At 35.0% G+C, this 16,610-nt stretch overlaps 1 protein-coding gene across 4 annotated transcripts in view; it reads right to left on the bottom strand.

The window, feature by feature from the left end:
• The window catches only part of MAGI2 (membrane associated guanylate kinase, WW and PDZ domain containing 2), a 1,312,199-nt gene that overhangs the window by 446,278 nt on the left and 849,311 nt on the right, over positions 1-16,610 (bottom strand). For all 4 annotated transcript variants that reach the window (XM_033088532.1, XM_033088533.1, XM_033088534.1 and 1 more), the window contains exon 4: positions 12,803-13,018. In XM_033088532.1, coding sequence (XP_032944423.1) covers positions 12,803-13,018 — 216 coding nt within the window. The remainder of the gene's footprint in view (positions 1-12,802; positions 13,019-16,610) is intronic.

Here is a 16,610-nt window from a genome sequence, read left to right as displayed (position 1 = left end):
TGTGCAGAGATTTCCTTCCCATATGCTCCCTGCCCTCACACCCCCACACATGCACACCCTCCCCATTACTAATATCTCCCACCAGAGTGGTACATTTGTTTCAACTAATGAACCCACGATGACACGTCATTATCACCCAAAGACTGTAGTTTACATTAGGCTTCATTCATGGTGATGTACATTTTAAGGGTTTGGACAAATGCATAACGACATGTATCCATCATTACAATATCAGAGAGAGTTGTTTCACTGCCCTAAACACCCTTTGTGTTCTGCCTATTTATCTGTCTCTCCTCTAATTCCAGGCAATCACTGATGTTTTCATTTTTTCCATGTTTTTGTCTTTTCCAGAATGTCATGTGGTATAGAGCCTTTTCAGATTGGCTTCTTTCACTTAGTAATATGCATTTAAGTTTACTTGATGTCTTTAATGGCTTTATAGCTCATTCATTTTTAGGGCTGAATAATATTCTATTGTCAGAATGTACCACCAGAACAGACTTTTTGTAATAGTGCACATGTAGATATTTTTGCTAGCGCTCCTTTCTTCCCATGAAGTTCAGCTTAGAAATATATGTGTGCCAAAATATCCTTACACAAATCTCATATATGTCAGATCTTTGGTTTGCGAAGACCTAAACTGTTTTAATTCTGACTAAGGAGAAGGAGCCAAATAACCCATGCACGTATTTTACTTTTATAGCTCTGTGAAGTTATTTCTTGATTAGGGAGTGGTCATGTAGAATTGTCATAGTTGACTTCCAAGAGACACTTCTCAGCATGTTAAATCTAAACATGAAAATGTATGTATATGTAAATGTAATTTTTCCCTAAATTGCTTGCTGCTGAAGTGAACAGACTTTATCAAACACTGGCATTTTTTGGACTGCTGCATTTTACATTCTAAGTGGCTTAGATGCCTTGCAAACCACGAACAGTACAAACAAAGAATATTTCAAAAAGAAGAAATCTCTTTTTAAAAGAATGGTGATGGTGAAAATATGAGATGTGATCACAAAATACGGTGAATGCTGCTGCCGAGTGCCATCCAATGCAAAGGCAGGGATCTTCAATATGGGAAGTAGCACAATGAACCTTAGTAACAGTGTGTGACAAGTTTCAACTTCTTGGGTGCCATCAGTCGGGTGTGAGCTACGGTTGAGAGAAGGTGTGTTTTAAAGTGTGTCGTAAATCATCCTCCATCATGACAATGATCCATGTCGCACATCACTTCTGGCATATCGCAATTTCTGTCAAATAAAAACATCATGGTGTGCCCTCATCCACTTTATTCACCAGATCTGGTACCATGTGACTTCTGGCTCTTCCACAAAGTCAAAATGACCATGTAAGGTAAATATTTTGAATCGATTCAGGACATCGAGGCAGCCATGACAGCACAACTAAAGATACTTAGGAAAGAGGACTGCTTCAGAAAGTGGCAAGAACTATGGGATAAGTGTGTTTGAAACAAGGGGGGATATTTTGAGGGAGATTAACGGCAATGTGTCTTTTACTGTAATGAATTTTTTTAAACATTCACTGTATTTTTTTGATCACAGCTCGTAATTTTTCTCTTTGACCAGGACCCTTGAATTTCCTAGAAATTCTACAGAAACACTTAGACACAAAACAGACATTGATAACAAAGTCTTATAAATGATGACCTATAAAAACCATACTTTATATACACTTTTACTGTTGTGGACAATTAAAAAATACAATTTCTTTCATCTTTCCCAAACTAGTGGGTTTGTTGGATTCAGCAAACTATTTCTTTCTTCCCATAAGAAATTCAGAAGAAACAAAAGTCTGTACAGAGCAGAGGGACTGAAAGCCATTAAGTGGAAGAGAGTTAAATGTATGTATTTTTGCATGCAGTCCAGTCCACATAAATTCTATAGGTTTGGTCCAGACTAAGGTTTTGATGTTACAACAACATATAATAATAGCCATTCCCTTTGCTTACATGTCTATTGTGCTAGCCGTAGCAAACATACTATCTTTTGCATGCAAGCCAAAGGATAAATCAGAATGCCATGGTTTTGAATGTCCATACCCAATTTTATTAAAAATAATCAGAAACCAAAATAGGGTAGGGGGGAGGGTGAGGGGATTGGAGGGCAGTCGGTGACCGCAGGATGGCCACGGGTTTGAAAATTAATCTGGGGAACGTAATTTGGTGGTTACCAGAGGGTAAGGGGGTTGGGGGGTGGGGGATGAGGGTGAGGGGGATCAAATGTATGATGATGGAAGGGGAGCTGACTCTGGGTGGTGAACACACAGTGTGATTTATGGATGATGTGATACAGAATTGCACACCTGAAATCTATGTAATTTTACTAACAATTGTCACCCCAATCAATTAAAAAAAATAAAAATAAAATAAAGTAAGAAAGGTAAAAAAAAAAAAAAAAAAAAGAAACCAAAATAGAATGATTTCAAGAAGAAGAATGCCTATTTTATACCTTATCCATATTTTCATTTGACATGGCCTAGGCATACAGTTGATATTCAAGCTTTCTGTAATTGCCATCCTTTGAAATGAGGGAGAATATGTTTTTAAGCTAGATAGGAAATTGATTTTATTTCTTTGAGCAGTCATAACATTTGAATTTCTAAAATTTGTTTTAGTCTGAGAAAGAGCTCTGTAATTTATATTTCTAATGACTATGTGACAAATTTTGAAAAATCAAATAAGTTTTTTCTCTAGTCTTCATATTATTTCTTTAGAAATAAACATGGCTAGAGAATATTTAAGGGGAAAACATTGAGGAACATATTTGTAATTGATAAGGAAAGAGAATAGGAATAATTTGAGATTAAAAAAATATATAGTTTTTGCTTTTTGTTTAGCAATTCTGAGATACCAGTAAACGCACTACATAAGAAGCAGTAGAACATAATTGCTAATGCTGGTGTGAGACTGCCTAGGCTTGAATCTGTCCTTTACAGTGTGATATTGAACAAGCTTTTTAATCGCTCTGTATGTGCCTCAATTTCCTTAACTGTATAATGGGGATATTAACATTACCTACTTATAAGTATTAGAAAGGACATATATTTTAAGTATAAATATTCTAAGTATAAATTACTTAGAACAGTAAACTGCTGGAACATATTAGGTATTCAATAAATGTTATATTATCAGTGAGTTCCATTACTTAGAACAATAAATAAACTGTATAGCTAAATCAATCGAGCAACCTAAATGGTTTTTCCCTACAGAGGCAAGTGTCGTCAATTTTATATGATTTATAGGATATTAGGTGTTTTTTTTTTAAATGCAATTGCTAAAAAAAAAAAAAAGATACACATAAAGCTAACATTTTCTCTTTAAAAAGCATTTGCATAAATTGAGTTTTTCTTCCTCTGTTGAGGCATGCTGTGGAGTTAAGTGATTTAAAAGAGGAAAAATAATCCTCAGAAACCACACATTTTTTTCCAAGTTCTGTATTATTTCCTATATAGTTTTGAATTTGATTTTGCTGGGTGCCAGGAGCTGCTATTGACCTATAAACGGCATCACCTATGAACTTGGCACTTTTCAAGGTGTTGATTTAAAGCAGAATCAGAGACGTATCTTCCCAATTTTACATTAGCCCACGGTTTAGTTTTCTCATATGTCCCCAGGGAAACCTCACTTTCAAATCAGCTTACAACAGATTGCTTGACTCAGCTTACTACTCATTCAAGGTAGTGACTGTGGTGGTGGAAGTAGTGGGAGTTGAAGATTGCTCTTGCTTTCTTGCAAACTCAGCAATCTCATCAAAAGTATGTTTGTTATATTGATCTAAAGTCTTATTGTATCGTGGTGTGGTGGTTTAGGCAGGCTGTCAGAGCCTATTGTTCACTTCACTGCTAGAAGCTGAAGTTCTTAGAATTTGAAACACAGGTTCTTGAAAATGAGTGAACACTTCAGGGATGATTCTTGAATGAGAGAAAAATATCATTGTAATTGATTTTTGATTATGACCATACTATTGATTATATCCTATAGTGAAAAGTAGAGGACATTATGTTTTCACAAAGGGAGCAGTCATGCAGTGGCCACCTGCTTCCTATATAGCCAGTTAATTGAAAGAAGTCAAGATTATAACAGCGTATTTCTCCGAGTGTGCTCATGTCAGTTTTCCTTACTTTCCCTAAATACCAAAGAGAAATTATAATATGGGTGCTAAAATGTTTGCACATTGAATGATTAGTGAATTTTTGCTCATCATTTAAAAAATAATTACTTTTTCTGATGTAGTAAAATGTGCAAGTGGACCAAATTCAAAAGTACAGAGGAAGTAAGTGCAAAGTAGGTTTCCCTTCTGCTCCTACTCCCAATCCTCCAGCAATCCACTTAGCAAAGATGATTATTTTTTCTGTTCCTTTAGAGATTTTTCTATGCACATTGATTACTGACTTTCAGTTGGTGTTTTCTGATGCCTTGGTTCTCCTAAAGTGTTTCTAAGTTCTAAAAAAATGCATTATATATTTTTTCACATATGTTATGAGATTGAGAAGGGGTAGTCTCTAAACACGGTGGTAATCTTTAAACACGACTATATATATATGTGTGTGTGTATATATATATATATATATATAGTTTTCTGGGATGTTAACAAATGCTTCCTTTTATTATTTGAGGCCATGAAAGAAACACAAGTCGAATAAAATTAGAATTAAGGAAAGTTAGGGTACTGATTTTTGAGATGATATATCAATTGAGGAAGCAGGATGTTAACAAATGCTTCCTTTTATTATTTGAGGCCATGAAAGAAACACAAGTCGAATAAAATATTAGAATTAAGGAAAGTTAGGGTACTGATTTTTGAGATGATATATCAATTGAGGAAGCAGAAATTCCCAATCTTGTAAAGAAATTACTTTTTATGTGTAATATTTGTAACCAAATTGGATCTCATCTATTGAGAGAGCTAGCCAGGGAAATGTGAATTACTAAGAAACAATATTCAATACTTCAAAATCATTTTCATCTTTACCTAAAACCCCACAATTGGTTACAAGTTGTTTGGAACACTAAAAGAACAACATGGGAATTATAAAAAATAGAAAATTCAAGGTCTATGACTGAACAGTGAAAACGAAAAAAAAAAAAATCCCAGGATATAAAAAACTAAATGGAAGAAATCACTAGAAAGTTTATAAGAAATTACTTTCCATTAACAGGGGAGAAGAGCTGTCTTAATTACCATATTTTCCCATGTATAATGCATACTCTTTTGGCCAAATTTATGAGGTTAAAATAAGGATGCTCATTGTATATGGGTAGTACTAATTCTGTATCTATATAAATGTTTTTAATTCTTTTATTTATGCTTATGAGTTAAAAGTATAACTGTAGAAATCAATAACAATATCTACATGCAAAATAATACCCTGGAATACGATAATCAATTTTGATGAACTTATGACACACTTGCAATGAGGAAGAGTTCTTGGCCTTCTACGACGTGTAAATTTGTTACCGCTACATAAAAATTTCTTGTACCTTGTATCTGTTCTTGTGTTTTGTAATTTATTGTTACATAAAATTTCTTATACCATAATATGTTAAAATATAAATGCTAAAATTCCTTTATAATACAAAAAACAAGTACCTACATTTAAACAAATGAAAGTTTGAATTAAAAAATTAAAATAAAAGATTTTTTCCCTAAAAGTTTGGGCCAAAAACGTGGGTGCCCATTATATACAGGAGGGCATTATACACAGCAAAATATAGGAGTAGAGTTTCTTCTTTCTGCAATATTTAATTTGTAACATTAATAAAAGACTGGAATATGGCAATAAAATAAATCCTCACAACTTTGAAATTGTATATGTTGTATGATTTTCATAATGTAGTATTGAACATATTCAAAGATGATACAGTATTGAACATATTCAAAGATGAAAGCAAGATATGAAATGAAACATTGGACACATATGTGCAATATATCTTAGGCCTTGCTTTCAAAATTCTGAAAAAAAGATGGAGACTTGTGACTATATGAAATATAACATCACCCTCTGAAGTTTTAGGAACATCAAAGGGGCTGAAAGAGAAAAGGAAGAAGTCTTTATAAAATCTAATCTTGATAACTCAAATGCTATTCTCTGGGGCCAAATTGGGGTCTAGGTATTTTTTGATGAAAGCCAGAAGTCAATTAGAAGGAAAAAAGATAAGGGTGCTATTCTCAACGATGGAGCTATGCAGAAGGAATGAGTGCACAGCAGACCTCACTCACCAAGAGACCTTCCCTTTTCAGAGACAAAGGTCAGCTCTCATCCAGAAATAACCCGAGCAATTTCACACCGAAATTATTATCACCTCTATGAGGAGAAATATGAGATAAGAAAATGGAACACAGAGTGAAAATCAGACCTGGAGAGAACGGATGGCTATAATTAGAAATAGGCTTCGACTCTAAGAATGCCTAAAGACACTTAACGACTTCAGCGGGTCCACAGGCTTTCCAAGAGAGCTGCACAAACCCGAATGCTACCTGGTAGACGTTGCTCTGCATGTCTTGTTTATGTGTCAAATCTCTCTCACACACACATCATATCTGCCCTCGGAGGAATAGAAAAACGCTTTCCACGAAGGTTGAGTGCAAGATCCCGAAAATGTTGAATTAGTTTTGAGGGCATAAAGAGGTTCAAAGGATGCATCCCTTTCAGTTTAATCTCAAAGTGAGTTTGTCTTGATTTCAAGTGACATTCCTGAAACTAGTAGTGATTTCATTTCTCCTCCCAGGGGTATAGTTGCAATTACTACTATAGTTCATAACAATGAACTCTAATGTGATTATCTCCTTAATTTGTAATCAGACCTAGATACTCAGAGCATTTTACAATTAGGGCAGTTTAACATTCAAGTAATCCTTTTAAGAAAAGACAGAATGCTCCTCATCTACTTTGCAATACCTTTAGAAATTTGCCCCTCCAATGGAGAGATAAAACCCAGTACTGTGTTTGGGAATAAGATCATAAAAATTAATCCTTCTCAAAAATAAATACAAATCTGAGTGGATACACACATGGCAGTCTCTGTGAACCCCCAGAAAGCTAAGCAGGGGATAGGCGTTGGGGTGGTTTCAGAGTGGGCTATTATTCACAGGAAAACAGCGAGATTCACGACAGAGGACATAACTCTTTTGACAGTGACAGGATCTCATTCACAGACCCAGGACTGATGGTGCATGCACAGTCAGCGTGCCAAGCGGCACAGGACCTGGATGCGGGTCCCTAATGGTGAACTGAGATCATTGCTAAGGACACTCGGTGACCACATAAGGGACACTCTGTTTGCTCGCTGGGAGATGCAGTTGATTTGCACTAATTGCAGGCGTGGGGGCCTGGAGAAGGCAGCTCTGTGTACACACACTGTATTCCCTTTGTGGGCGAAGGTAGCTCTCACGGGCCCTGTTCCTCCTGGCATTGTGCGTGTGTGTGGGTATTAACAGAGAGATTTAGCTGCCTTTCAAATATATGTGCATTTCTAATTCTTTACACTAGGCTTACTAATAGCTGGTGAGGGGAAGCTACAATATAATAGTGAATTACTTTCCGGAAAAGTTTAGCAGATAATTCATGAAATAAAAGAAATCTAAGAAAGCTTAACCTAATTACCATGGTTCACAGGATTTGCTTTTCTTCAGAAAAGTTCAGTCTTATAAAAATATTCTACTTACCTATTAACCACCTATCTATTTTTGGTATTTCACAGTTAGATCGAATAGTTCTCGCATCTAAGAATATATGTTTTAAAATATAGTTCTGCATAATTTTCTTTAGTTTTCCAACAACTTTTGAAGGAATGTAAAATCAGGAATCTCATATCTTTCAAACTTAGAAACACTGCATGTTGGGGACACAAAATGGTGTAAAATGAGTATGAAATACTCATGTTGATATAGTAAAACTTTAACATTCTCTAGCAGTTTGGTTGACTAAACAATAAAGATTGACTAAGAATTTGAAATATTTAAAGATATATACTAATGACTGAGATAGGTAAACAAAAAAGTAGGAGTCCTTGTGGTAACAATGGTTACAGTCTGTGTGGGGATACCAGAAATAGGCAAGATGAAAAACTACCTGCAAGTACCACGCTAACCAACACCTCCCAAATGAATGAAAAGTATAAATTGAACTCCAACAATTCAGGGTGGACAGTTCCCATTTTTTCTTAGGGGAGTCAGTGAGTGATTTCTAGAGAATATCAAAAACTGAATTGAATTTACATAAAAGAATATGAGGTTCTCATAGGTGAGAAAGGCCTCCTCAGACAAGTGAAAGTGTTTTATGTTTATGGGATGTAGATGAGAGAAGAGAGTGGGGGAGTAAAAGGAGCCAAAATTAACAGAAATGTTGCAGTGAAATGTGGGAGGACTGAGTGGTTGCCCAAGGAGTTTGAAGCAGCAGAAATAGAAGCACATCCACATTTTGAGAAGGATAAATACATGACCAAGTGCTGGTCCAAGAATCTTTAACTGATCAAGGAATGACAGGTAATTTGACAGGGATAGAGACTGGAAGATTGTAGGTCGGTTAGGGACTGTGATCCACGAATGAGGTGATAAGGCAATAATCTAGGACGGGGCAGTGATATTTGGAAGGAAGAGAAGAAAACTAAAGGTCCAGGGATCTTTTATACTTAATAATATATCTCAAGCCTGGGGGAAAGAAGAATTAAAGATAACTCTGAGCTATCTAGGTGAAAAGAAGAATGAGAGAAATTAGGCAAAGGACTTTGTCATTTGGTTTGCTAGCTTGTTTTTGGGGAGAAGAGTTTTAAGTGGAATGTCACATTTAAGTTGCTCAGCAATTGCTTAAGTGGGGCAGTTCAGTGGGCAATAGTTAGAAAAATGGCCCTGGAACATGAGAGAGAAGTGAAGGCTGCAGGAAATCTACAGTATTTGAAGCTATGGGGCTGGATGTCAACTCTAACAAGATAAAGATATCTAAATATAGGTGAGGTTAATATCAAGGGAAGGTTTCCTGGAGACATGAATTTTAACTATCAGTTTAAAGATAGATTCTCTGAGATAATGTAAGGATATATCACCCTTGCAAGTATGAAAGCGTTTGCCATGAACCCAGTGAAGGACGAATATAATGGAATACAATGTAGATGAAATACACTGAGCTGCACGATTGCGATTTACCTTATGGAGGTCAGGAGTCACTCTGCCCTCAGCATGGCTAACAGCTCAGGGAAATGTAGAGCGAGGACAGGTTCAGGCATTTAGGTGCCCAGATTTCAAGTCTACTGCTAAATGAACTATTTACCTTAGTTAAGCACCTTAAGCTAAATTTCAGCATCTCATTCATTAAGTAAATATTGCGATTATGGGATTAGAGATAATGTGTGTCAGACAGAAAAATATTTCTGATCTGAGAAACTGAAAGGTCATTATATGGCTTTTCTAGGTGATGTGAGCTTAAATCCAATTATCTGGGGTGATTTTTGAGCAAAAGGAGGAAACCTAGCATAAAATGCATGTTTACAGACTTTATGTGAATTTTCACTGATAATATTAGTAGAACTCATGGAGAAAGTACATAATTAAAGGTAGTCACTAATTTTACATAGATATGGTCTGAGAGAAAAAGAAATATATATATAAACAACAGTTTAAAGGAAAAAAGATAAATAAAATGAGTAATAGAGGTGAATTGAGGACTCACCTAGGGAAACTAGTTCATATTGGTAAAGCATATAAGGAGCTGAGATTGGTAGGTTTGATATATAATATATATATAATAAATATATATATAATATATATAATGCATATATATAGGTTTGATATATAGGTTTGATATATAATATATATACAATAAATATAATATATATATATGTATAATGCATATAATAAAAAACTAGGAATTTTTTTTACCTATAGAGGGAAATAAGTTCACTTATACATAATTTCCAGAAATAGAAGAAATAAGAAGCCTTTGGTAGGTAGAAATTTATAATGCTACTTTTAAGGATGTACAGGTAAAATAGTGGCCATGTGTTTACCTGTTCCTAAGAAATATATTTATGCTTCTATTTTGTGATATAAGACTCAGGATAGCATAGCAGGTAAGAGTCTGGGTTCTGGATCCAGATTTGCAATATATGAATTCTAGTGATTGGGCAAATTATTTAACCGCAATGTACCTCAGTGTACTAATTTGTAAAATAGTACCTAGCTAATAGGACTGTTAGGAGAATTAAATGAGCTAATACATATAATGAAGTTAGGGACTTCCTAGCACATGGTAAGCATCCATAAGAAGTTAATCTTTATATTATTTATTATCATTATCATCAATATTTTTGCAATGGAATACAGTTGCCTCAGTAAGCTTTTCTCACTCTCCAAATGAACCTCGTTGATTACACTGTTTATGCTCTGAATTGATGTTTAATGTTAATTGCTATTATAGGCTCTTAGTTGATATAGGGCAGTGTCAAGTAAAATTGAAGCCCCAGTTTTCTCAATATTGTTTGAAGTGTCCTGTACCTGGTGAAAGTGTACGGGGAGAAGACAGAGGGGGACAAAGACCCTGCCCTGGAAAAACATGTGATAAGATTCAAAAGCTGAAGAGTTGGGTGATGTATATGAGAGAGGGACAAAGAAAATCTTCTGAAGTTTATATCGAATAAACAAAAAGAAAAACAAAGACATTTCAAAGATGAGAACTGTCAAAAGATTTCTAATGAGGCACAATGGACCAATTTTTCTGGTGTGGGGTTGTTTCCTTTATCTTTGGACACTGGGTGAAGAGCTGTCTGATTTACACATCTCTCATCTCCCAAAAGGGGAAAGAAAAAGACATATAACGGCCACTTGCCCAGCCAAGCTTACAGAGCCACTATTTGTGGCACCTACTGACTATCCAGAAATCTCAGAGTTGTCAAAAACAGTTGTTCTCTACCATCTTCAGGCTGAAAGGTCCAGAGACAGTTATACAGCCAGGGCTGGTCAAGAGAGTTTACGACTTCCTAGCCATAAAAATAACCCATTCTTTATGTGTCAGGTATGAGTAGAATGGAGTGGTGCTTTCTAGATTCATTGTGCTCCCCAATTAAATAAATTTCTAGTTTAAGAATCTATGGATCAAGAATGCTTCATTTGGCTTGCCCTATACAAAGCAGAAATGAAACAGAAAATAATGATTTGAGCTGAACCAAGACCACATATTTTACATTTTTAACTATAAGCTGTTAACCAGTAAGCAATTCTGTTACTGCTCTTTGACTCCCAACTTCTACATCTTTTGTGATTACTGATTTCACTCAGTTGAACTGTTTTGCTTCTTAAAGCAAAGATCAGCTAAGAAAACTGTATACTATTAATTTAAATCAATTTCATAACAAAAAGTAATTATTTTGACACAGGTATTTCAGAATACAAAAAGAGAAGGTAGCTAATTTCCTGAAAATTACCAGATCATTTAATAGTAAACAAGTCACATTATGTACCTATAGTGATTTTTAGCATTTGTATCCAGAAATCAATGACGGCTAGGATCAAAGGATAAGTTTTTAACCTGCATATTAATGGAGGAATTTATCCTTCTCTGAGTAAGCAAGATGAAGGCACTTTTTAACAGTTATACCTTGATTGGCACAGAATAGATTTTCATCTCCTTATGTTCAGTGAGGAACATTTTACAGGCACTATGAACAAGGAAGTTACAAATTAAGCTTATGAAAGTTTTCTTTGATAAAAATAATTGAGTGTGAAAATTCAAGTACCATGTCACTATAGAAACAGTGTAATGATAAATAAAATACAGATATCAAAGTAGTTGTAGGAAATATCTTAAGAATAATGTATGCAAGGTGCATGTGGTAACATTTTTTTCAAGAACTTTAACTCAGCCCTTAAACTTTCAATGCCCACTAAAATGCCATTATTAAAAAAATAAATAACTAAAATAAAACATTGGGAACTTATGCAAGCTAAGAGACTAAGGGAACACCATAGTTTTGTTTTGGTAACATTTAATTATGAATAACATTATGAAAAAAATCTATTTTATAAATAAAAAAATTTGGTACTGTATTAGTAGTAAGGATAAGAAAATATCAAATCCATACCTTGCAAAAACACACTTTATATCTGTCTTATATTCTTTATATATGTGATATAGATCATAAATTAAAGGGATAACAAGTCTTTTCCTTGTTCAAGTGTAGGTGTTTTAAAATGTCAATGTATAAAAAAGGCTTTCTCCACAGTGCCAGATTTGGTGGTAAGGGTGGGAGAGAAACACACGGGCATTCTGTAATTGTGATCATTTTAAGGACTGTATTCATTTAAGCTTTAACTAAATCACATGATACAACCTCTATTTACAGAACCTTGAGTGTAGTAAGATTTCTAAGTATAGATTTTATTTAAGGTTAATTAGAAAAGACCTCAGAACTTTACACAATCATATTCATGACTTGTAACACCTGCTAAGAGGTTTAAACCATTCACTATGCTGCCCTTGATACTGTATAAATGAAACCAAAAGTTGAAGAACTTGAACGAATTGCTTCATATGTCAAAATTAAAGCTAATAAATTGGATACGAGAATTATGTCCTTTCAATTTGATATCATAATCTTTCCCTGCAGATAACTGTAAATATGTGTGCATATATAGTACATATACATGCACATATATTTACTATATATACACACACATCTGAAAATATATATGTCAAAAATACATATGCACATATACATTTGAATACACAGATATAAGATATATTTAGTTATATCTAAAAGCTGATGAACTCATAAAAAATGTAAATGACTAACCTGGTGTTACTACTACTCCATTTCCATTGACCACAGGCCTCTCTTCCTCCTCCTCTTCAGGAGGCTCTATACTTGCTTTCTCCATGTTGCTCACTGATTTATTCCTCTTCCGTTTGCCTTCAGCACTTGGAGTGGCCCCGGGAAGTATCTGGTCTGTTACATTTAATAATAATGGTGCTGGTTCTGCCGGAGGCTTTGGGGTACCGTAGTAATTGTCTGCAAATGATACCAAAACATTATGGAGTTAAATATTTCTCCTACTATGTGCATAATTTGTAAAGAATGGAGATTATATTGACAAATTTGTATGCTATTTCATACATATACATGTATTTTATACACACACGGTTTTATATCTTTTTATATCTTCATTTGTTATTCCTATTGTAGTGGGCTTTATTGCTGAAGTAAAGATATAGAACTATCTTTATTCTCACCTTTGCACCAAACCAAAATATAGTCTTATGTATTAGTCTCAAATAGTACATAGCAATCTCAAAATTCAAAAACTTTTGATAACAGCCCTTGATTATAATGTTTTAAAAAATAATTATGTCTCAATAAGGGTACAGGCAACTTTTATTTTTTTAGCAAACTCCACAAGATTCTGGAAATGCAAAGCACATTGTGCTTTTCTCCTGCTTTCAAAGGGCCCTGGCTATTGTCTTTGATGGGCCCAGCACTCTGCTCAGAGCTGTATCTCCAGCCAGTTTAGTGGTTCCCATGACGGCTAACAGTGGGCCTGCTGCTCTCATCTTTGTTCAGATTACCGCAGCATTTTTTCCCACAGCTCCATGATCTGACCTATGGAAGCATTTGTTTCTCCCATCAGTCTAAGAGACTTCTGAAAAAATGGAGAATAATTCTGATTTCTCTCTGTAGTAAGAGCCAGGCACATACGTAGTAGACATGGAATTAATGCTTATTAAGTGAACATCTTTATATCTTCAAGAAATTACTTTATTTAAAATAGTTTAAAATTTTGATTAGTAAAGAACATAGTGGTGTTTTTAAAAATCAGTGTTATGCTTTTAGCATCAACTTCAAACCTATATTGGTGTTTTCAATTAATTGAATAATTTTTGCACTCATTGGCACACTCATTCATTAAAATCTTTACATAGTTCTGACTATGCACCCAGGCACTCTCGTATGCTTGAGAAAATGATAAATATAACACAATCCTTATCTTCCAGATGCTCAAAGTTCTGGTGTGGAAGACAGGCATTTTTGACATCACACAGATAAGCATTATAACAGGAAATAGGATTAAGCCCTGCAATCAAAGAGGCATAGAGGAGGAAACACGCCTCACTGTCTGCAGAGACCACAGAAGGCAACTGGGAAAATTACTGTGAAAGAAACAACCCTTAACCAGAAGTCATGAGTTTTAGACTTGGCTTTTCCACTTGACTATAATTCAAGCAAGTTACTTAAACTTAGTGAGGCTCAATTTCTTCATCTATAAATTAGGCATAGCAATACTGTTATAGTTACTTGTATTCTGGGTTGCAAACAACCAAAACCTACTCTAGTTAAGTTCAACAGGAGAGGGATGTATTGAAAAGATATGAGCTGGCCAGTTGAGGGAAGAACGGAGTAACACGGGCAGAAAAAGCAGTCCAGTCAGGAAACCAAGTTGCCTCTGCTGAAAGTCCAACTGGTTCCACTGCCACAGGCACAACCCTCGGCTGCCACTGCCTCGGTGGGAATGAGCCCCAAGCTCTCCTCTGTAACTGTAATTCACTCATTTCTGGGAAAACTCTCCGGCAGGGTTGTCTCACTGGCTGAGCTTTAGTCACGTGAGAGCCCTTGAGATGCCAATTTAGGGCAAGATAATGGCTGCTTTCCTCGGCCTTGGGAAGAGGGGCGTGGAGCCCTACCCTCTGTCCACCTCATTTCTGGACTCTCCCCAAGCAGGAAGGGTCTTGAGATGCTGAGCCAGCAGAAATGACAAACATCCACTATACTTGCCCTCCTCCCTGGCTGGGTGGTTGTGAAGATGTATGTATGAGGAAGAACTTTATAAACTGTAAAATTGCAGTGGTTTTAATGGCAGTGTAAACCACAGGCTGCCACGATGTAAACTAGTATTCTGAAGGCTGTTGCCACTTTCATGGACAGTCACAGTTGCAAGGGTAATACAAGGAATGAAAACAATATGACTATGTTTAGTGGTTCTTGTACATGTAGGAAGTCTGCAGACTAGACTTTTTGCATACATTTTGCTAAAGGTTACTTTTTAATTTAATTTAGAGTATTTAAAATGAATCAGACCTTCAAATGTACTGAACACATTCTGAGAGAACAAAAACTGCTAGTTTCTTCCTAGATGTCTATGAACTCTTACTGTATTTCAGCATCCATAGGGGCTCACACCATCTCAGTAGTACACTGCTATACTTTCTATAGAATCTCATTATTTACTTATCTAATAAACATAATGTAAAACTAGTAAATAATCCTGCATGTCCCAATAAATAATATAATTTTAAGTAGTATTCTGAGAACTTTAAAATCTTTAAGTATATATAGTACTAAGAAAACAGATCATACTTTAGTGTTTTCTTTCCCCCCGTTTGTCTTTTCTGGTTAAATAACAATTAGAAATATGTGCATAGCTCAGGCTAAATATAAATATTAAGTAATAGACTTTGTTGAATTTATATTGCTAAATAATTGGCATGTGATGTGATTACAAGTTACATAGCAATGTCCTATTTCTAAAATTTGATTTATAAAATTAATACCTCAGATTAAATTGTAGATGTAAAACTGTATGAATCATTAGTTAAAATATTGAGATTATCTTTATTAGCAATAATAATGGCAATTTAAAAGAGGCACAGAAATAACCCATACAGTAACTACAATTGAGAAATATAATTCATGGAGAATAGGTTATTACCCCAAACCCAATGCAGAGAACAAGGAAATTACAAATACCTAAACCAAGTTAAAGAATCAGCCAGTCAGGTACTGTGTTTCCCTGAAAATAAGACCTACCCGACAACCAGCTCTAATGTGTCTTTTGGAGCAAAAATTAATATAAGACCCGGTCTTATATTACTATAAGACCGGGTCTAAATAAGGTAAAATAAGACCGGGTAAAATAAGACCGGGTCTTATAATACAATATAATATAATATAATATAATACCAGGTCTTATATAATATACATAAGACTAGGTCTTATATAACATAATATAATATAGCATAATATGATATGATATCATATGATGTAATATAATATAATATAATACTGGGTCTTATATTAATTTTTGCTCCAAAAGATGCATTAGAGCTGAATGTCTGGTTAGGTCTTATTTTCGGGGAAACATGGTAGCTGAAATTGTTACCTGATGTAAGTGTATACAAATCTATAAACTAAGGTGATATGTCTTTTTCAGGAAAAAAATAAACACTCAGACTCTTCTAAAATATAATTTGGAAACACTGTCCCATTAAGAATGAATTGGCTCTATGTATAGTGCCAGAATTTAGTGAATCTAAAATCTCAAAATACCATACTAATATGGTATAATGTTTAACAGCACAAACCATTGTGAGATAAACCTGACTTTGAATCCAGTGTCCCCTAATCTGGCCCCCACTTTATATCCTTAAATTGATTCAGTTAAAGTGGAAATGTGGGGCTGTAAGGTGACTACAGTCACAAAAACAACTCGACTACTACTATTATTACCATCATCACCACTGCAATTTACTGAGCTGGCCACTGTAATGGGCATTTTAACTATGCACTCTCATATCAAGTGGGGATTAGAATAACTCCTACCCCACAGTGC

The sequence above is a fragment of the Rhinolophus ferrumequinum genome, chromosome 20 (genome assembly GCF_004115265.2).
Source record: "Rhinolophus ferrumequinum isolate MPI-CBG mRhiFer1 chromosome 20, mRhiFer1_v1.p, whole genome shotgun sequence".
Classification (NCBI taxonomy): Eukaryota; Metazoa; Chordata; class Mammalia; order Chiroptera; family Rhinolophidae; genus Rhinolophus; species Rhinolophus ferrumequinum.
This window is presented reverse-complemented; position numbering and strand designations above follow the sequence as displayed.